The sequence below is a fragment of the Filicampus tigris genome, chromosome 15 (assembly GCF_054856515.1).
Source record: "Filicampus tigris isolate MCC_2025a chromosome 15, RoL_Ftig_1.0, whole genome shotgun sequence".
NCBI lineage: Eukaryota > Metazoa > Chordata > Actinopteri > Syngnathiformes > Syngnathidae > Filicampus > Filicampus tigris.
In genome coordinates, this window is record NC_141231.1 from 13,388,528 (window position 1) to 13,410,360 (window position 21,833).

Consider the following 21,833-nt stretch of genomic DNA (forward strand, 5'->3'; position numbering starts at 1 on the left):
TTTAGATATATGCCCCGAGAGCCGATAATGATTAGAACTCCGTCAAAATGCTCATTATTATTTCATTAATCACCAGAATTTGGTATACTCTGCTATACGTTAACTTACATACCTGGTTTTGGGCTATAACATTTCCACTCCAAGTGTGACATCTTTGTAAAGTCAGACCAAAATAAAGACCTGCGCGCAAAATGCTAATTTATGACCATAAAATACTAATTTGTGGACAAGACATAACTCCTGTTTAAAATATTTATTTTCACTTTACAGGGACTTCAACTACTGTACACCAGCACTTAAGTGAGCTAAATAAAAACAAACAATTAAATTGACTACAAATATACTGGTAATTAAAATTCGAAATGCTTGTATGTGATCGTGACATCTATATTTCTTGGATTTAATTTATATTTACTGATCATGCTGTTTACTGGAAGTGTTTTGTGTCTTACAGTTTGATCAGAATGAGTTGTGGGCACGTGTTCAACCCAGATTTAGGAGATTTTCGAAACATCAAATAGATGTACTATACAGAAATATCATGCAACAGGAGGTATGTTTGTGCCCCCAAAAAAGAACTGGACGGCAACCAGTGCCGACCACCTTCTATTGGAATGATTGAACAAGTTCGAAACGTCTTACAATGGAGCCCCCAAAAGGCAATCAGAATAGCCAGTGGAAAGAAATGGAATACCATTTCGATGTATGCCATGTAATCAAGGGCTCCCACGTTGAACATTTGTGGAAAAATAGGGTACATCAAAACATTGTCTTGGATTTTTGAATTTGAAGGTGTTTCCAAACTTTTCACGGGCAGTATACGTTGGGTTTTTATATCTTCACCTGCCATTTAGATAAGGTAACACAAAGTGACGAAGACGCAATCATTTGTGACAATAAGATTATTTTTGATAGATAGCATTATTATTTTAATTATTGTCTTAACATACTTATAGTTTCACCCAAGTATGTCTTTCAGGTACAGTACTCTCTACCAGACTGGTGATGATGAGTACAGTACTTTTGTTGTTGTTGTGAGCGGCGCCTTTAACAACCGAACGAAAGGTCTCGCGGGTGAGATCTCGCGAGACTTGCTTGGCGCCGCGACCTCATGTGAAACACCATCCGCACGAGCCACAGCACACACAAGTCCTCCGACCGACGGTTTTTGCCTCTGCGGCGGAAAAAGCGCGATGGAGACTCGGATTGTGTCCGTCTGAACCACCGCGCCAATTTTTCGGAAAACCATATAAACCCCGCCTAACATCAAACCGCGCGTTTTAGTCGAGACTTATTTAAACAGGGGCGGCGCGACGATGTGGATCCAGGTCCGCACCATAGACGGGAAGGAGACCCGAACCGTGGACGATCTCTCCAGGCTGACCAAAATCGAGACCCTCCGCGTGAAAATACGGGATATCTTCAACGTGAGCCCCCAGCAACAGCGCCTCTTCTACCGGGGCAAGCAGGTAGGGTGCCCCCACTCGTCACGCAACACTCGTCTTTTTTTTTTTTTTTTTTTTTTTTTAAATAAGTATTTTCATGCTCCTAAAAACTAGTGACACTCCGTGGCTTCCTGTTTTGATAGGAATTCGCCAATAGCTGTTGCGCAAGAATCCCCCCCTCCCCGTTTTGAAGAGTGGTCCTCTCGGTCATGTCAAGTTGTTTTGGGGAGTCCCTGTGCACACACAATAAGCGCCGTGAACATGTTTGTTTACATTGACGCGGGAGACGGTGAGAGACAGGAAGGAGAGCACCCACCCACATCACCAATGCTGTTTGCACATGTTCCCATCCACTGAGGTCTTTACATCTTTATATCTGCATGATTAAAACAGAGGTGGCAAAAATAGTCGCCCTCTGTACTTCTTAAGTACAGATACTTGAGTAAAAGAAACTGAAGTACTGGGTCAACTTTTTTAGTTTACATAAGAAAGTTCAGATTCTTAACTGTACTTCCTCTAAATACAAAAGCAAAAATGAAGTTCTTAGGGATATGCGAGTACCGATACCAGGTATCTGTATCGGACTGATACCGGCCTTATTGTGAAGTTACAGGTACTCGCGGAAGCTGGTGATACTGTACTAGCCACCGGTACTTAAGGCAAAAAAAATCTGAGTCCTCCTCAGCAGTAGCTGGCTCTATACGGCGGCAGATTGACACATCGGCGAATCATCATCTGCGCCAGAAATAAAGGTCTTTGTTCTCAATTGTTTATCATTGTGTTAAATTAAAATTTATATTTCAAAAGTACTAGAGGTAGTAATCGGTATCGGTGAGTACTCAAAGAGTGAATTCTCATACATAACACCCAAGAAATTTTGCAGTCAATTCTACAGTGAATATAAAAAGTCTACAACAATGTTAAATTGGCCGTTGTTTTTTTCTAAAAAATGAGACTAACATAATTTAGGTAATCTATAATCTGTGTGGTTAAACAGAATGAAAAAAGAAACCACTGCTTATTTTTCCAAGATAAAGTCCTGAAATTCATAATTAAACTGAAAGAAGTGAAGAGAGATTTATATATAGGGTGTGTAATTGGTTTATTATGTTGATCCCAATTTGAGGAGTTTACTCTGTGGGATCCATATTTTGAGTCAAATCTCTGTGGACTCACCTGTGTTCAAAAACATGTATATGTCACACACCAATGAATCCATCAAACAGCAGCATAGTCACTTTAAATTGTTTTATTTAGTACTAGGCAGAAAGTCGTTTACAACGTAACCTATTCTGCAAAGACATTTTGATGACTTTCCCATCGCAAATTATATTTTGACCTAAGAAAATCAGGGAAAAAAATAGTTGTTTACGACAACAGCGCACAACAGTTATTTTATGACAGTTCTTCAGGTCTTTAATGATTTTAATAGCGCATTGTCAGGTGTCATAAAATCTGCACACAACCCTCATATACACTTATTGGCCAAAACATTATCCCCCCAATAGGATTCTGTTTCGCGTCTCCTCGCTAAATAGGGTAATACAACGTATTTCAGTGTAGTGCATAGTGGCTGGGGAGGTTTAACTACTTAACTGCACAACAACAGGGGTCTATTAGTAAGGCGTTAATTAGAGAGCATTTTATTTTGTACTTTTTCGTCTCCCACAAATACTATTGTATTCTGTAATGGTACTTAATGACCCTGTAAAATAAATTGAGGGATTTGTTTCTAAATATATATAGTCCTCAAATGCGGAGATATCCCATTAAACTGTTTCTCACTGTTTCCTGATATTTTTTTGGACATAGCTAAAATGGCGGCTAGTGATGCACTTCGGCGCTGGGTATGAGTCCGCCCCTCCCCCACTAACTTGAACGTCTTTGTTGGCATCAGTGGTTATCCGGTGCAAAGGGAAGTTACCTAGGCCCAAGCCTGTTCGCTCGCAAGCTAGCTGGTGATGCTAGATAGAGTCCATTACAAATGCCACAGCGTTTGAAAGCGGCTTGATTTGTCACGATTTAAGTCACATTGTATATAGTTGGTGATATATTTGCCTATTTTCTGAGTACCTAAATCTTAATTTATGTTTGTGCATTTTCTGCAAAAAAATGTTCTTTTTCTTAACATGTGGAAAGAAACTAAAAAATCTTTTTAATTCCAATTCATCAATGAATCATCAAAATACTCGACAGATTAATTTCATTATTAAAATAATCCTTAATTGTAGCCTTGAATGATTTTATTTAATCATTTAAATTTGGCGAGGTTGTTAGCAACACTCTTTTCTGAGGTGTTTAACATTTACAAGATATTTATGTTTACTTTACAGTGATTTTAATTTTAAGTAAGAAAAACTGAAAAATTCACCCATTCACTGTTTTTGCGCTTGGGCCAAAACCATGTCTAATATAATAAAAAGTGCTTTGCCATCATCTTGTGGCAACTATGGGCAATTATAAACCTTTTTTGGGTGGGTGTCAGTTACTTGCAGATGTTCACTATTTGCGAGGGAGTACCGTATGTATTATTCTGTCTTCTAGTATGGCTTCCATCACTCACTGGTATCTGTTGCTTGTTCTGCTAAATATTCTGGACACTGAACATCAGCTTTACATATGCCACCGCTGCTGTGCAGGCAATGAGGAAAGCGAAGGTGCGTAGTGTATTCTTCCCAAATGTGTGTGACTTTGTGGTCAATGTTTGTAGCACGGTGTCCCCAAATATTAGGCGTGTATGAGGTGTATTAGACCCATTGAGCGGATGAATGATTTGCCTCTTTATCAGCGGCAAGCAGCAGAGTGCGACGGCACCTCGTGTTTCTATTAACATTTTAGCCTAGCGTTCTATGGCCATGTCGACACAGGAAGTCTCCTCCAGTGTGTGGACGGTGGTTGTTTACATCCGAGTCCTAGTTCCTGCAGTCACATGCATATCACTAGTTAAGAATGTCCTTTATGAATGAAACTGACCAACATACTACTTCCTGTTGGAATTCCGTTACAATGAAGGAAATGGCGACTGTGGCTGAAGGGTGATTCTCCTCTCTGTACATCTTTGTGCTGTTTGTTGGCCGCCACAAAGATAAGCTTGGAGTATAAATGAAGAGAACATGACCTTGTGGCCACCTCGAAGGCCATAGCTCGCCGGCTCATGGTCTCAGAAAACAGCGAATCCTTGCCAATCAGTGAATTGTCTTTCATGAGCTCAACTAATACAAAATAATCTGTAAATCATCATTAAAACTATTAGCTAAACCCCCCCCCCCCCCAACAACACATTTTTGCTTGAAACGTCACATGTTTTTGTGGTGTTTCTGCAGTGTGCCCAGATGCCACAGGGGTGGCTGGTCGGGCAGCAGCTATCCATTTTTTAAAAAATAGATTCTTCTACTAAAATGATGCATTTTTCATCAGTTTATTGAATGCAGTGAAAACAGTAAAAGCTCATACGCAAAAAAAAATTGAAAAATAATCTAATTTTGCTCCCCCCCTACCCTCAATATTGCGATTGCGTTTTAAAATACAATTATTTTTTTGAAGGTCCTCTTTCCATGTAATTTTTAAACAAAAACAAGCAATAAACTGTTTTACAATAACCAATATCAGATTTATTATACTGCAATGTTTTGGTCTTATATGTTTGTAAAGGCAAATAAACCATGAATGAATATGAAAGACCATTTATTTATTTATATATTTATTTCAATTAGGGTTTTTAAAGGGGAGGTCAACCCAAAAATCCTCGATGCGCCTCCATTAGTCTGAACACGGCATTATGAGTAGTATTGCATTTGTGAGTTAAGAGTTCAGTCGTAAAATCCCCCCGTTTTTGTCCATGTCAGGGGGCGGCCATTTTGTCACTGTAATTGTTCAGGCCTACTCGTAACACAAAAATCTGAAGGCCTGGGCATACTCTTAAGTCAAGGTACAACTGTATACGTGCCTATAATTTGTGTGTGTGTGTGTGACACCAATCCGTGAATTTTTGCTATGCGTGACACGTCTTGGTTCCTCACCTCCTCAAATAGTGAAGGTTCCACATATGTCGAAGCGAGAGCCTGAAAACCGCGTAGATTTGATGTTGTTAAAAGACAAGCGTTTGGCTCACGGTTTAATTATTAGCTGGGTTATGTCACAAAGCAGCGGCGGGTTGTGGGTGGGAGTGGCGGGGGGTTTGCTGGCCGCGCTGGCAACGGCGAGGCCCGCGCTACTGCAAAATCCCGCGCTTCCTCCTCCGTCTAGCTGGAAAACGAGCAGGGAGGGTTGATTTGGGGATTTCCGAGCGCTAAGTAATGCATGGAATGAGCCAGCGACACCCAGTCCAACACGAACTGGTGCCCTCCCGCGCACGGGAAAAGCTCTGTCTTAATTCCTTTTCAAAATGGCGTCTTGTTTACCCCCACCACACACACATACACACACACGCACGCACACACACACACACACACACACCCACACACAAACACACGCTCCAGCCCACTGCAGGCACCGCGAGGGTCTCGACGCCATCGCAACTCCTTCCCTCGCTGTTTGTCGCCGCCGTGCTACTTGTGTTTCACTTTGCGGCGTCTCGTGTGGCCGTTTTTCACAACACGTACACGCACACACCTTCTGTTGTCCACACGGCCTTGTTACCTCACGCCCAAGCTCGCTTCCACTCGGCCTTTCAGTTAAGACAATTTTAAAAAAAAAATCAACAAAACAAAAAAAAGATTGGCTTGTTTATTAAACGGTTCAACATGTTTCATGCGTTACCAGTTTGGGCCGTTTTCCACCGTGAGCTGTTGCCTATTGTCGGCTCGTAGGAAAAGCTTAACACACAAACGTGCGCATACACAGGCGCGCACACTGTTGCTGTGACCTAGTTAAGGCTTCAGTTTTGATTATTGCACATGCACGGACGTTTAGATGGCTCCACTTTGGGCAGTTTGATGCAGCCACGCGTGTTTGTACTCGTACGCTTCATGGACGGTCAGCAGACAAAGACAGGCCCTGAATCAGGAATCTTTGCACACGTTTCCCCGTCTCCAACTACAATGCAACCTCTCAAGTCAAAACGTAATGTTTTCTCTTCTGCCTGTTGACTTCCAGGTATAGTGGAACATGTAGAAATGTCTTCCAGGTTCATAAAACCTTTAGTAACTCTACAGACAAGGTTTTAAGTAGGGCGCAACCGATATGGATGTCTTTTAAGACGATGCTGTTTCCGATATTTGGCAGAATAAAATTCTGTTGATCGATTAATTGGTTAGTTCATTTCAAATATACATATGATGAATAAAATAACTTCTATTTTTGGGTCCTGTAATGTTTACAACAATAAAGATGTGAATGACGGAAAAAACGTTTGACTGTTTTACGATGTTTTGTCCTTTATTTGTTTAACAAAAGGAAATAGGCAAAATTGTGCTTTTTTGCCAATTATTTTGTGGGAGAGGAATGTTTGACTGGAACTTATGTTGTGATGTGTAAAAAAAAAAAAAAAAAAACTATGCAAAAAATCGGCTGATTTTTGTTGAGTTTAATAGAGCTAATATCGGCAGATTAAATCAGATGCTAAATGGAGACACAATATGAAAAATAAACTTTTTCATGTTTGTATACAAGTAGTTGAGTCTGGAGAGCCTGGCCATTTGCATTTATCAGCTAGGCTAGGTGAAGATCCAGACTCCAGAGCCACTTTCAAGGAACTGCATTGTCTGAAACATGCAGAGGCATGTAGAAACACCCCCAACCCCCACAGGTATGAAGCCCCAGCCTATCATGTTAAAGTCAAAAGGTAAGCAGAGCTGCACTGAGTTGGTTGCACAGATTAGTGTTAGCTTTCGGGTTTAGCTTGTAGTTAAAATGTTGTGTAAACTGGTTATCTAATTTTTACAATTGTTTGACTTGAACATTAAGAATGTCCTTCACATTCCGCCATTGACAACGACGCTAACTGAGCAGTTAGCTTATTTTTACAACAAATCAGAGTTAAAAACATGAAATTGTTCCTGGAAAAAGGTGCCTGCATCGCCCTGGAATGTTTTTATGTCATTATTCAAGTGAATCTATGTTTATTGTCATTTCAATGAATGTTGTTTTCTCCTGTTTCTTGAACTGTTAAACCAGTCCTTCTAGGGTAAAAGCCCTTTAGTGTAAATTTAAAGGATGGCAGACACACCTCGCGCCATTGTTTTTGGAAACGTGACCTATTTTGCTCAATTCTTCGCCGAGACGGGCTGTGGGTGGAGGGCGAAGGCGAAAATCGGTTCGGGTAGCCGCCAACGCTGTGGGGGGGAGGCTCTGGTTTCACACCATAAAATCCTTTCGGAGAACAACACACCAGCCATACTCCTCATTCGCTTTAAAGTCTATCGATCACGACCCGGCTGTGCTCTATCGGGACATTTAGCTTTTTTTTTTTTTTCCATATAAAACAGTTCCCAGGAGGCTGAATAAAAGGTCTCTGACATTGTTCAGTCAAAATACACAAAAGATAAATTACTGTACACTTAATATTTCATCATACTTGCAAGGCTATCAACAGATCTAGTGACCTTTTGTGGCGCTATTAAAGAATTCCGGAGACGTCCAAACTGCAAATGATTAAGCCTAATTTAACCATATCCCCAGTTGCATTTTCGCTTGTGGATGCAGCGCATCATGACCGAGCCGCTGAATTATTGATCGTCAAGTTTCACACAGAAGTGCGATCATTGCTTGAAATGGGCTCTGGATTTTCGCCCAGCCTTGCTGCCAAGTCATGGGTGAGAAACATTGCATGGGCAGTTGTTATGTAAATTAGCCCCTCGGTTATGTAACAGTCGGGCAGGAGTGTAGAATGGCTACAGATTTTCTGAAAAAGTCAGATAACGGAAGAATAACAGTGGGGCCTTGAATAACAAATTTCAATCGTTCATTGATAATGTTCTTAACTCGACACACTCGTATTTGAAATCATCTTTCCCTTGAAATGAACGGAAATGCCATTCATCCGTTCCAGCCCCCTATAAAACGCAATCAGAAAAGTATGTAGCATATTTTTAAATGAGGAAAATAGCACTTTGCAGTACTTTACTTTCTAGATGCTAGTTTTGTTAGCCTTCCAATGCCGTTTTGCATCGTGTCTCATCATTAAACAATCAGGCTTTCGTCTGGCAAATTTATTTGGTGCATGCTGCAAGACAACATATAATTCTTTGTTTTACGTTTTGTTTGCCAGTCACTTTAGCAATAAACAGCCTACGGCAAGCATTTGGCCTCGTTTTCAAAGGATTGTTCACTGTCTGCTGAACTGCTACTTGTTGTAAAGTTTGCTGTCGCCATCTTTTGCTCGTAACTACGATTTCTGCTCACAACTCAAGAAAAAACATCGGAGTGAGTTTTGCATAGTGGAAAACTCGAAAGTCAGGTCGCTCCGTCAAGGTAACACTTGGTGCTTGGTTGTTTATATTCACACTTAATGGATGGGCAAACACTCCAACTATTTGTATACAAGCATTTAAAAAGTCAATTTTCCACAGTCAGTCTGTCCGTTTTGTGTTGTTGTTTATTTGAACGCTGAGCAGCATGTGGGCAAGGTAATGCGGCCAAATCCTTTTTTTTTTTTTTTAATTCCCTATTTACAGACAAGATCAGATAAAGAAAATGTGACACAAGTTTAAATTTGACAAGATTCGCCTCGGCCTTGTCACCCACAGCAGGAAGTGCTTTTTTATATTTTTTTGCAGGGGGGGGGGGTTTGTTGTATTTTTGACGTTAGCCACAGGTCTTTTGCTCGTCTCTGTTTGAGCTTCTGTTTGATATTCTTTGGTACTTGCTACAATGAGGAACGCGCCGTTTGAAACGCTGCCGGCAGAAATAAATGAAGAGAAATTAGCCCTGTAGAGAGAAGGGCTTGTTTCATTCCACAACGCGCACACACACACACACACACACACATACACAGTTGCCTTGCTAAGGAAGTGCTGTGGTTTGTTGCAAGCCTTTTCCTCAAGTCAAGTGTCTCCAGTCTGTCCTAAGCTTCGTTAGGATCTTAAATCCCCAAATGGAACACTGCGTGACATTTCACTGAGTCATAAAATGACGATACCAGAGGCAACGTGTGTTTATATTCTACTGCATTATTTATGACCGTGGATAGAATGTACCCATGCCCGGATCATGGTCATGCTGTCGGTCCGGCACACGGATTCAGGCGAAACGGTTCATTTTCTGCGCGCTGGGTCTCTTTGTGTTGTCGATTGTTGAGCGGGTTGTGATTGGAAACTGGGCTGTCACAGCAAGGGTGCCGATTGTGCTGGTGGTAATGAAGTCGCTGGCGGAAAAAAAAAAAAGCCAGAGCCGCCTAGATGTGATTCGTTTTTTTAATGCGGCACATGCAATTCCGCAGCGTTTTTTATTTTTTTTTTTCCCTACTGAAAACCTCGCCCATGTTTTCAATGCGGTCAACCGGTGAAGGTTAAACAGAGACCGGAATGGAAGACCAAGGTTGGGTCAGGTGGCTGGTGGTGGTTTGCGCCGCTGCCTCTCTGTTCTAAATTTCACCAGATGATTAAAACTAGCGAGGGATGGGGGGGGGGGGAGATGCACCCCTCCGCCCCCACCCAACTCCTCACTACCCCTTCAAATAGTCTCTTCCTGGAGGGACGGTGGCAGCCATGCTTGGCTCGCCAGCACACAATGGACCTGGAGATAAATGGCTGACGCCTGTAATGAGTCACACTGGCTCTAGATGGCTTACATACCCGAGTAAATGGTCAATATAATGAACCGCACTCTGCAAAGTCTGCAAAAAAGGGCGGCACATTGATGGCACTTTTGATTATTTACACATTCAGGTTCACGTGGATGGGGGCGGTGGGGGTAGGAAATCGGGTCTGCTCCCGTTTGGTCGTCATGGCAACCCATCGTTTCTTTCCCTCATAACGTTTTCGGTAAAAAGCAGCACGGGATATGGCGCCGTGCATCTCTTTACTTTGATGTTGTAAACACACGAATGTTTCTACTCAGTATTGCGAGATAGCAATATGGACCACTGGATGATTTTTAGAACTCGCTCGGAAACGTCCTTAAATGCCACCGGTGTGCTTATTGAAGCGTTCTAACGTCCTCTGTAAGCTCCAGAGAGCGGCGATCGAATGTAGCCATGTACCTTCTTTGTCCTTGACAGGCTGCTTGCTGTTTTGGTGTGACGACGGTGGGTTGCTGTCCGTTAACGTTTTCACGGCGTTATAGCCAATGCGTTTCAGCTCATACTCTAATGTAGATTTGTCGCTACCGTGAATAGCTTTAAAATGTGATTGATTGACAACCCTCCAACAAGATTCAGAATTGCCTATATTAATAGTTTAAACTGTCAATATACTACAAACAATGATTCCAAAATACTTCGCATATTTCAAAATCCTCTTACAGCATTACCCTTAGAATAAATGGCTTGCAAAGGATTGACTTTTGAACAATGCAGGCTAAACATTGCTCCTCCTCGACATGCAAAGATCTTAGTCTAGCAGTCGAGGTACGGTCCCCTCCAAAAATACTGGAGGGGCCTTTCCTTTTGTGGTATACTGTATACGTGTGTACGTTTGGTTTCAGATTAAAAGATGAATATGAGACAGAAGTTCATCTTTTATTTTGTGGTGTTTACATCTAGATGTGTTAAACAACTCAGGACAAGAGCACCCTTTGTTTGAAGCCACCCACTTTTCAAGTGAGCAAAAGAATTGGAATTTATGACTGATGGCTGTTTCTAGTTGCTCAGGTGTTGCCGTTTTGATTGATTGCGTAAACGTTAGATTGTGCTTGTTTTTGGCTTTGGGATTCACCTGTGAAGACTGCATTTGCTGTACAGCAAACATGAAGACCAGCGGGCTATCTATTGATATTTTGATCTGAAACCCAAATGTCTTCAGTATACAACAAAAACTAAGAAATTCCGATCCTTGCCGTTTCAGTACTTTTGGAGCGGACTGCATATCCCTTTACTTCCTTGTCACTGATTGCTGTACTACTTTCCTATGTAGAGGAAAGTATCCTGTGGTATCTTTGAGCATAAACAGTGGGAATAAGTCAATTGTTCCATTGGGGTTAGCTGCCACTGAAAAAAAACATGAATCCCCGTTATTCGTGGGCGATAAGAACCGTACCGAAACACGAATGGCGAATTTACGCAAATATTCAACACTCCCCTAAAAGTGAAACTAACTGCCTATATTAATCGTTTAAACCACAATGTATATCACAAACTATAATCCCAACACTTTCATACCCTTGTAACCACCTACAAATATCTTTAAAAAAATTGCTGCACCCTTAAAAATACAGTACAGTAAACAACTTACAGATAATCAAACAGTACCTCTATGTACACGTCAGCTATTCTGATGAGGATGAAGTATTACCATAGTGTTGCAGTCTGGTGTCAACATTTGACTGCACAGAAAAGCGCAAGCGTTACAAAGATGGTGCTGGAATGCGGTAGAAGGGCAAGCGCTTTGGCGTTTACTGATCCGAAACCATTGGATCCATGCAGTGAGAACACAAAGTGGCAGTTGTACATAGGTTTAGCGACGTTCCGCTCAGCTGTTGTTAGGGATTCCATTGGGTTTGATGCTGTGTTTAGTCCTAGTTTGTTGACACTATCGTGAGCCAAAGCAGACATGCGTGCCGCCATGTACAGTATCCGTCTCCTACCACTGACTATCAACCACAAATCTAACATGGCTGCCGTTTGATTTATGATTGGATGGGCGGGCGTGTGGAGGCAGAACTTCTTTTCGCTTTTCGTTGTGCAAGTTTTGGTGGCAACTCGTTTGGACCGACAGTTAGTTACTTCAATTAGCTCATTCACTGCCATTGACGAATGTACTTGTCTTTTCACAGTCCAGCCATTCAATCCCAGGAATTTATTTATTTATATTTTTTCAAATTTTTTTTTCAAACGTTAGCGTAAAAGACTGTCTGAAAATGTCTGGCAGTGAATGAGTTAAAGAGATGCTTACAGTATAATAAATATACAAACTGAAGACAGTACCGTATTTTCTGGACTATAAGTCGCAGTTGTTTTTGTAGTTTGGCCGGGGGTGCGACATTTACTCTGGAGCGACCTATGTGTGAAATTATTAACACATTATTAGCGGTACAGACAGTCCTCAATTTACAAACCTGTAAATTGGTGTAACCTGAATTTCGGCGTGTGTCGGATTCCACCTTTCAAGTCGAAATTTACATTAAAAATGCTTGGTATAGAAAATTTTTTTAAAAAAAACGAAAATACATTGAAATAAAAACATAACATGCTGTACTTAGCATTACTGCTGAGGTGGGTGGAGAAGAAGAGAAGAAGTAGAGGAGGGCAAAAAAGGCAAAGATACGCGCAGACATGATCGAGACACTGCGCATACACAACCGCAAGGAATACTGGTCTGTGTAGTACAGGACGTGCTTTCATGCAGAAATACCCAAGCAGCGGTAAACAAACTCAGAGACGCAGCACAAAAGCACACTTTTGGAGCGAGGAGGAAACCGGCTGCTTCATTCACGTGGTGAGTGACATGAATAGCAAGTGTTTTATTGACAGTTGAAAGTAACACGCGGAAATGACGTCCATTTCACTCATGACTCCATGTGTCGCCGTCACAGTGGCTTATTATTCAAATGCCGGGGCAACTCTGTCCGCTCATTCATGTAAACGGGATATTCAGAATGTTTCATAAATCGGAATATTGACTTTAAACCGAATATTAACTGCATGTAAACATAGTCACTAGGGTGCTGGGGACTGTAATATTCGTTGAGTTTATGTTTTCCGATTGGTCCCTGAAGTGCACACAAATGGGATTGGCTCATTTGACGGCTGAGTGATATGTTCTGTTGTTCTATGGAGATGTTGTAGTTCAGGGGTGCCCAAATCCGGTCCTCGTGAGCCCCTTGCCAGCCTGTTTTGTATGTAGCCCTGTTTCACCACACCTGATTCAAATGATCAGCTCATCAGTAAGCTTTGCACAAGCCTGACAACGATCCTAACTTGGGCACCCCCTGCTGTATTTGATATATAAGTTTAATGAAGCACTACAGTTGGCAGCACGTCGTGTGTTAAATTGGCTGACTTCATCAACATAAAACAAGACAGGGACAAAAGAAAAGAGGAAGAGGCACGGGCGTGAAATCGAAACGTCGTAGGTCGCGTACAGTCGTAATTCGAGGACTGCCTGTATATCATTTCACATGTCATTTTCACACTAAGCCGCAAGAGGGCGCGCTAGGCCTGTGTGGATAATTTAAAAAAACAAAGAAGGGCTTAACAAAAATGGCACCGAAAAGAAAATCATACGCTGCAGCTTACAAGCTAAAAGTAGTAAAATATGCAGCCAAAAACGGTAATCGAGCAGCAGAAAGAAACTTTGGAGTTAACGAGAAACTTGTAAGGGACTGGCGAAAAGCGGAGGTTACTCTTACGGAAATGAAGAAAACAAAGAAAGCCAATCGCGGTCTGAAAGCTAGGTGGCTACAGCTAGAGGAACGAGTTCGGGCATGGGTGCTTGAACAACCTGCTGCCGGGAGAGGCTTGTCAACAGTGAACTTGCGTCTCCAAGCCCAAATATTTGCCAAGGAGATGAACATAAATGACTTTACAGGAGGACCTTCTTGGTGTTATCGCTTCATACAACGCAATCGCCTCTCTATCAGCGAGAGGAAAACGATGTCGCAAAAACTGCCAGCAGACGTCCAAGCCAGGGCCGACAGTTTCCGTGAGTTCATTAAGAAGCATGTAAGTGAGCACAACGTGACACCGGATCATATTATTAACATGGACGAGGTCCCCCTCACGTTTGACATTACCATGGGCCAAAGTGATGCAGGGGAAAAGCAAAAGAGTGAGAATAAAGAAACAACTGATAATGAGAAATCACACTTCACAGTGGTGCTGACATGTTGTGGAGATGGATCAAAATTGCCACCAATGGTCATTTTCAAACAAACAACGATGCCAAAAATCCAATCCCCCTCAGTTATAGTCGCCGTGAATGAGGAAGGGTGTATGGAACCAGAAATGATGAATTTATGGCTTACAAAGTGCTACACTAAGCGTCCGGATGGCTTCTTTAGAGCATGCAAAGCTCTGCTTGTGATGGATAGCATGCGAGCGCACATCACGCCACAGTTCAAAGAGAAATTAAAAAATGTCAACTCCATACCTGCCATCATCCCTGGAGGCTTCACCAAAATACTCCAGCCACTTGATATTTCTGTCAAAAGGAACTTTAAGGCAGCTTTGCGTAACCTGTGGGAGGAGTGCATGATGGAGGCAACTGGGAGAATGCGCCGTGCAACTTACCAGGAAGTCATTGGATGGATCGACAAAGCATGGGCTTCGGTGACAACCGAAACAATTCTGTCAGGATTCAGAAAGGCTGGAATAATTGGAACTGCAACTGACGACGAGTCTGACGTAAGTGACGTAGAAGAGTAAGCGCCGCAACTTCTACCTCCGGAGTTAGCAGCGTTGATGAAAAGTGACACCGAGGAGGGAGGAAGATTTAATTGGATTTTAGTGTTAGTTAGTCCGGAGTGACATGGACGGTTTTGGTAAACTTCTTAGTATGTTATTTATGCTATAGTTATCGGAATAACTCTTAATATGTTATTTTAAAATACCACGTACATTCTCAGTTGCGCCTCTATTCTATTTTTATTTCAAATTGTTCATTTACATTTTAAATGACATGTCTGTTCTAGGTGTTGGACTTTATCAATTCCCCCCAAAATGCAACTTATACTCCAGTGCGACTTATATGGTTTTTTTTTTTGGTCACACTACGGAAAACATCGAATAGGTGAGTTTTTGCGCGGATAATTTAGGTTAGGGTCCCACACAAAAATCAGCAAATAGGTGACTGTGAATGCCAGACTGAATATGCAGGGGTCCACTGAGTTTGAATTTGTTAACAGTGAATCACAAATATGCGTGGTATGACTTTATACCACTTTGGGAAAAGTTGCTTTATCTCAGTCACCTCTTTTTGTGTTTTTTCACCAGATGGAAGATGGCCAGACGCTGTTTGACTACAACGTGGGTCTCAATGACATCGTCCAGCTGCTGATTCGCTCCCAAAAAGACCCTCCGGACAGTCCCGTGGCCAAGGAGCCCCTCAGTGTGGCGTGCACTTCCGCCCCTGCCCCGGCTTCCGCTGTCCCTCGCGCCGAAAGCCCTGACTGCCCCGCCCCTGTCTCCCCCGCTGCTATGGAAACTTCCGCCGATAAAGACAATGACTGCACCAACACGGCTGAGGCTGTCAATGAGACCAAATCAGACGCCATTGCCCTCAATAACTCGGCTAGCACCAAAAATGGATTTAAGCCCTCTAGTCCGACGTGCGACACCCAACCGCCCACATCCAGCAAGAACACGCTGATGGACCCGGGTATTGGGAAGTACAAAGTAAGTCTCGGACCGGACCCTTTTGTTTGTTTTGCATGCATCGTGCAGTGTAAACCTTGTAAAGGTGAAATTGACTGCGAATTATTTACAAGGGGGATTTATCTTTTTGTATTTTTTTTTATTGTACACATTAATACATTACAACATAATACATTTACAAAATGACATTCAAACATTCCGAGACCCCAAAAAATCGGCAGATTTTTTTTTTGCCAAAAAATTGGCAACTTTTTTTTTTCTCTGTTATAAAGTTATACAAATACTAAAGAACAAAGTATTTTAAAACCGTCAACGGTTCTGCCTGTATTTTAAATCGTTATTGTTTTAAGCGTTAAGAGACCAAAAAAGGAGTTAATATATTAATTTTTATTTTTTTTATTTTTTTTTTATTGTGACCGGCCAAATATCACCCCTTTTCCCCCTTCAGATTAACGAGCTGGTAGACTGCAGAGACGTGACCGTGGGCGCCTGGTTTGAGGCCTCCGTGGAGAATGTGAGCCGTGCCCCCAAAGGACCTGTCAAGAACAAGGTGGGGCGGCCCCCTAAAAGGACTAACGGAAAGCTGGAGGGCGAGCAGGGGCAGCAGCCCCTCGGCCCGGGCCAAAGCACGGACACTGTCAGGAATAACGCCAACGCGTTAAACTCCGAGACCAACGGAGCCTCCACATCTCAGACGGACTCCACTGAAGAGGACGTCATCTATCACATTAAATATGACGAGTAAGTGCTGTCTCATCGTGCTAGGAAATAATGGCTGATGGTCTTTGTTTACTGAACTGTAGATGGGCAAGGCATCTAGTTGAAGGTTGCCTTTATTTTTGCAGAAAAAACAATTTGAAACTGTAATTTAAAAACAGACCAACTACCAGAAATGGCAAAGCAGCACGTTGACTCGGTGGTAAGTTCTAAGCTCGGCTCTGGTATTCCTGTATGGAGTGTTTTCCCCGTCCCTCGTTGGTTTTCTGCAGGTACTCCAGCGTCCTCCTACATTCTAAAAACATGCATGTTGGGTTAGGACACTAAATTGTCCTTACATTATGTGTGAATGTTTGTTTGTTCATATGTGCCTCATGATTGGCTGTTGACTAGCCAAGGGTATATCCCATTTCTCACCAAGTCATCTTAGGTTCATTGAAGACTTAATTGACCATAGGTATGCGTGGGTGTGTAATATAAAAAAAAATATATGTATAGATAGATATATTTTTATATATATAGATAGCATTGAATGGAACTCCGTCGTAAACGATTTATTTGAATGAGGTGCTTATTTTTATTAGAGGGTGGGAGGTGCCTATATTTGAGAAACTAGAATGTGAGCTACTGCATTGGGAGTGTTGAAGCTGTACCTGCTAGTGAGATAATGAGCTTGTGTTCCTCTGTGGCATACAGTATGTCATGCAAGATGTTGCGGCGCAGCGGAAAATCGGGTTCCCTCCGATTTAATAGAACGCAGGCGCATGGCGATAAGAATGCATGCGTGCTTCAGCAACGGCGGTCCACAAATTGGCTCGTATCTGGCGCGTACCTCCCTTTTTTTCCTGTCAAATTAATTCTGCAAGCTGGCGTTTCCATGGTTACCCCCGCGTTCTCGGGAGCATTACTTTTTTTCCCGCCACTCCTTCGCCTTTTGTCTGTAATTGCTGCGAATGTGTCATCGTTAAAACATGGCCGCCTTATCATGACTGACGCTATGGGTATTTTTGTGAGTGCCAACGCAACTGAAGTTTCCAATTTACGCTTTTGATGGTCGACGCCATTGCAATTTGAATCCGTGTATAATGCGCTCTTTCCATTTTCAATAGGCAATCTAAAATCCCAACATTTAAAAAGTGACATGACATCTATATCATTTGTTTTTTCCATTATTTAATTTTGTTTTTTGAGATTTTAACCATACACCAAAAATTTAAATATGCCAGATTTTTCAGATTCCAATTGCGGGTAAAAAAAAATACAACAACGGATCACAGGACTACATTTTACTTAAAAAAAAAAAAATGTTAATTGATTTAAAAAAACAACTTTTTTTGTTGATTTCATTTGCAACAAAACAACCACAGCATTAATGCAGGGACAATCCAGTGCTGCAAAGTTCACATTGCTTTTTTGCCCAATATCCTTTGCTCGATGCCTCTGATTGATTGAGAGGCCGAGGAGGGACGAGGCAAAGGACAGCAAAGGTCCCCGGTTTGTATTAAACCACAGCAATGTGTCATCAAAGCCAGCTGCAAAGCGAACACTGACCCATTTCCTGTGCTTATGGGACCTCATGTGTCATCAGCTTTGCGTTGGCCTACCATTAAAATCATCTGCTTTTTGTCTGCGGTTTTAGTCATCTTCTCGAGCGGGAGGGTGGTCAAGGTTTTTTTCTTCTCTTTTTTTTTTTTTTTTTTTTTCCCTGTGCTTGCCTTCCCACTCCCACACACACACAGATTCTCCCGGTAAACACCTGCGGGGACACATGGTCTTGAAAATAGAAAATCAGTTCTTTTTTGTTGTTTTTTTTTTTTTTTTTTTGCAGGAAGTCATTTCTACAGACTAATTTATCTAGCGAAGCATTGATATGCAGGGAGAACTCAATCGCTGTGTGCTTTTGGGAGATGTGTTGCATAACTACACACGACTTTACATTATATGTGCACAACATTCTAATTGTACCCATTAAATGAACGGGTAGGCCTATGTGTCTAACATTTTCATTACTTTAAATAATTCGTCAACTGGAATCCTGCAGTTTAGTGCCACCGCTGAATATATTCGGCAAGTAAGTTTTCTAACTGACACTTGATTTAACATAGACTTTGGTGGACGTGTCGATCATAACGGGGCATGACAAATTCTCAAGGGCCCATATGTTGGTTTGAAGCAAGACTGACTGACTCTCGTCTTACGCCAGCTATCCCGAGAATGGTCTGGTGGAGATGCGAGCGGTAGACGTGAGGCCCCGCGCCCGGACCCTGCTGCGCTGGGACCAGCTCATGGTGGGCATGCACGTGTTTGTTAACTACAACATGGAGACGCCGGAGGAGAGGGGCTTCTGGTTTGACGCGGAAATTCAGACCCTCAATCAGGCCTCCCGCACCAACAAGGAGCTCCGAGTCAAGATCCTCCTCGGGTAAGGGTCTTGAGGGACACCCCTTCTTTAGCTCCCTGACTCTATTTGATGATCGTTTCATTGTTTTGTGTGTCCTACCCGCATCCAGGGGTCCCGGCGACGTGATCGGGGATTGCAAAGTTCACTTCTTGGATGAAATCTACCAGGTGGAGAAACCAGGAGCTCCGGCGCTGTCAGCTGCAGATGGACAATTTAAAAGTACGCAGCGTAAAGGCACATTGACGGCAGAAAATTAATTAGAGGAATTTGAACTATAGGATATTAGGGATGGGCGAATGGCTAAACTTCCTTGAGCGTCACAAGGGGAAAGGGATCGGTTTCATACCGCTGTGTTTATTATTATCACCTTTCGGGGGCCTTATCATTCCCCAAGAAAGTTGTCATTTCCAAGTGCTACAATTTCCAAAGCAGTAAATTGGAACTTGGCCATTTAGCCGAACTATGGCAGAACTCCTCCTTGGAAGTTTGCCCAAATTCGCCCCTTTTGGAGGCAGATATGTTACATAGATGTCAAGGCTGCCAAGTTTTTTAATCTATGCCAGCTAATATGGGCACGACACGACATCAAAGTTTGATGATTGTTTTGAGGATTCCGCAAAAGTTTAGCCCCCAATACCAATTTCACCGATCAACACAAAATGGGCTGGACAGGTTTATCATAAAAGGCCGCGTGAAAAAATCTCAAGGATCCATGCCACAAATTGAACAGCGATTTGGCCATTTTGGTTCGATGTAGCCATTTTGGAAATTAATTAAAACTAAATAGAAGCAAATATCCTCGCTAGCCCTGTAATGCTACATTGCTGATCATTTCAAGTATTGACCATGAAAAAGGATCGGGTAGGGGCCGCTCATCTCTGCTTGCAGCTTAAAATTTTTAGTTTGTATTAGATTCACTTGGTTCCGAAATAAGGTGAAGGCGGGCGCCTCAGAATTATATGCAGGAAAAATCCTGCATACACACTATGTTTTGCTGTCCCCTTGTCGGCTTTAGGGAAGAGTGGGCCGGAGTGTAAACACTGCAAGGCCGACCCTGACGCCGAGTGCCGCTTCTGCTCGTGCTGCGTGTGCGGCGGCAAGCAGGATGCTCACATGCAGCTGCTCTGCGACGAGTGCAACATGGCCTTCCACATCTACTGCCTCAACCCGCCGCTGGCCACTATCCCGGATGATGAGGACTGGTGAGATGCTGCTGCCAGACGTCTTGTCGTCTCTTGGTTTCAGCAGTTTCGACATTGTCCTTGATAGACATGTCAAAATAAAAAAAAGGCTCATGCTGTGATCTAATCCCACGTGTCTTGACTGCCAAACCAGCGTGTGGGTGTGCTGTTGCAAAGGCAGGAAGACCCCACCCTCCGTGTTGCTATTTATAGCGCTCCCTGTTTCGTAACCGCTACAAGCTGACATTGGCGTGTAACCTCTTCTCTTGTGTTACCAGGTACTGTCCCACCTGTAAAAATGACACCAGCGAAGTGGTCAAGGCCGGGGAGAAGCTCAAGGCTAGCAAAAAGAGGGCCAAAATGCCATCGGCCACCACAGAGAGTCAACGGGACTGGGGCAAGGTGAGTGGAAAATCGAAACCAGGCACATATAAGATGGGAGCAGAGGTGAATGGACAAAACCCCTAGTAGGCTGCTTTAAACCAAAATGGCTGAAGTACCACTTAAAAAATACCTAACTCTTCCAAATAACACCATAATAACCAACATGAAAATATATTAGTAGGCTTATGATGGATAGAAATGTCCACCCAACTTTGCTTGGTGAAATGGGTGCCAAGGGGCTAATTTTCTAACTTCCCAGTGGGTGCTGCTAAGTGTTTTGGGGGTTTTGTTGGGGTCCCATAAAACACATTTACTTTATTATGTATGTACACATGCTGACTTTATATTAGTAATAATATCAACTGCTGGCAAACAGTGGGTCGCTAGACTCTTATTTTCCGCCATTTTTTTTACCTTCTATGGTAACGAGAACAATGCCGCTGAGCGTGACCGAGACACTTTCCTGGACGTGTCATGGGAAAAATACCTCGTTTCTTTCTTCTGTGGAACATTCCCTGTCTGTGGACTAATTTAAAACAGCTTGGCTTATGTGTGTTATGTTGGCACTTTTAACAGCCATGACTTCATTGTCCTAAATTCTAGCTTCTTTTCGATTTAAAAAAAAAAAAAAAAAAAAAATACACACTTTTATATTAAAGGAGACACTTTCACGATTTAAAACAGTTCCCAGCTGTCTTGATAAAAGCTCTCCGACATTCTTTTGTCAAAATACACAAACGATAGAGCAATTGCAGGTAAAATAACTGTTTCGCAAAGGTATTGAAAATGAATGGTGGTTTTGATCAAGAAGTGTCCCAATACTTTTGTCCAGGTCATTTTTATTGTGCTTGTGTGTCTATGAGCTTCTGATGTTCTTTTCAGGGCATGGCCTGTGTGGGTCGAACGAAGGAGTGCACCATTGTTCCCTCCAACCACTACGGACCCATTCCCGGCGTTCCTGTCGGAACCACATGGAAATTCCGAGTACAGGTTGGCTGCCATCTTTTTGCTAGTCGTAAACCACGGACGACACGTTTAATGTTCCTCTTATTTGTGTACCTTCAGGTGAGCGAGGCGGGAGTTCACAGGCCGCACGTCGGCGGCATCCACGGTCGCAGTAACGACGGCTCCTACTCGCTGGTTCTGGCTGGGGGCTTTGAGGATGAAGTGGTGGGTCACGTGTCGTTTAATGCTGGATTTCCACTGCCGGTCCAAACGCACAATGCCTATTTAATGACTCTTCCTGATTTTTTTGCAGGGTACTTTTTCCATGGATAGTACCTTTTAATTGATGCATA

At 42.6% G+C, this 21,833-nt stretch overlaps 1 protein-coding gene across 5 annotated transcripts in view; it reads left to right on the top strand.

Moving 5' to 3' along the window:
- Positions 1 to 1,071: 1,071 nt before the first annotated feature.
- uhrf2 (ubiquitin like with PHD and ring finger domains 2) overlaps positions 1,072 to 21,833 on the top strand; it is a 30,769-nt gene continuing 10,007 nt past the window's right edge. Inside the window, exons 1-10 of one of the 5 annotated variants that reach the window (XM_086052906.1) lie at positions 12,854 to 14,202; positions 14,691 to 14,883; positions 15,472 to 15,873; positions 16,301 to 16,593; positions 18,773 to 18,991; positions 19,080 to 19,189; positions 19,986 to 20,172; positions 20,430 to 20,553; positions 21,418 to 21,525; positions 21,601 to 21,705. In XM_086052906.1, coding sequence (XP_085909032.1) covers positions 14,057 to 14,202; positions 14,691 to 14,883; positions 15,472 to 15,873; positions 16,301 to 16,593; positions 18,773 to 18,991; positions 19,080 to 19,189; positions 19,986 to 20,172; positions 20,430 to 20,553; positions 21,418 to 21,525; positions 21,601 to 21,705 — 1,887 coding nt within the window. In that variant the 5' untranslated portion in view covers positions 12,854 to 14,056. Of the gene's footprint in view, positions 1,470 to 12,853; positions 14,884 to 15,170; positions 15,269 to 15,471; positions 15,874 to 16,300; positions 16,594 to 18,772; positions 18,992 to 19,079; positions 19,190 to 19,985; positions 20,173 to 20,429; positions 20,554 to 21,417; positions 21,526 to 21,600; positions 21,706 to 21,833 lie in introns of those variants that run through there. The other 4 variants (XM_086052909.1, XM_086052907.1, XM_086052905.1 and 1 more) reach the window with 4 other exon arrangements.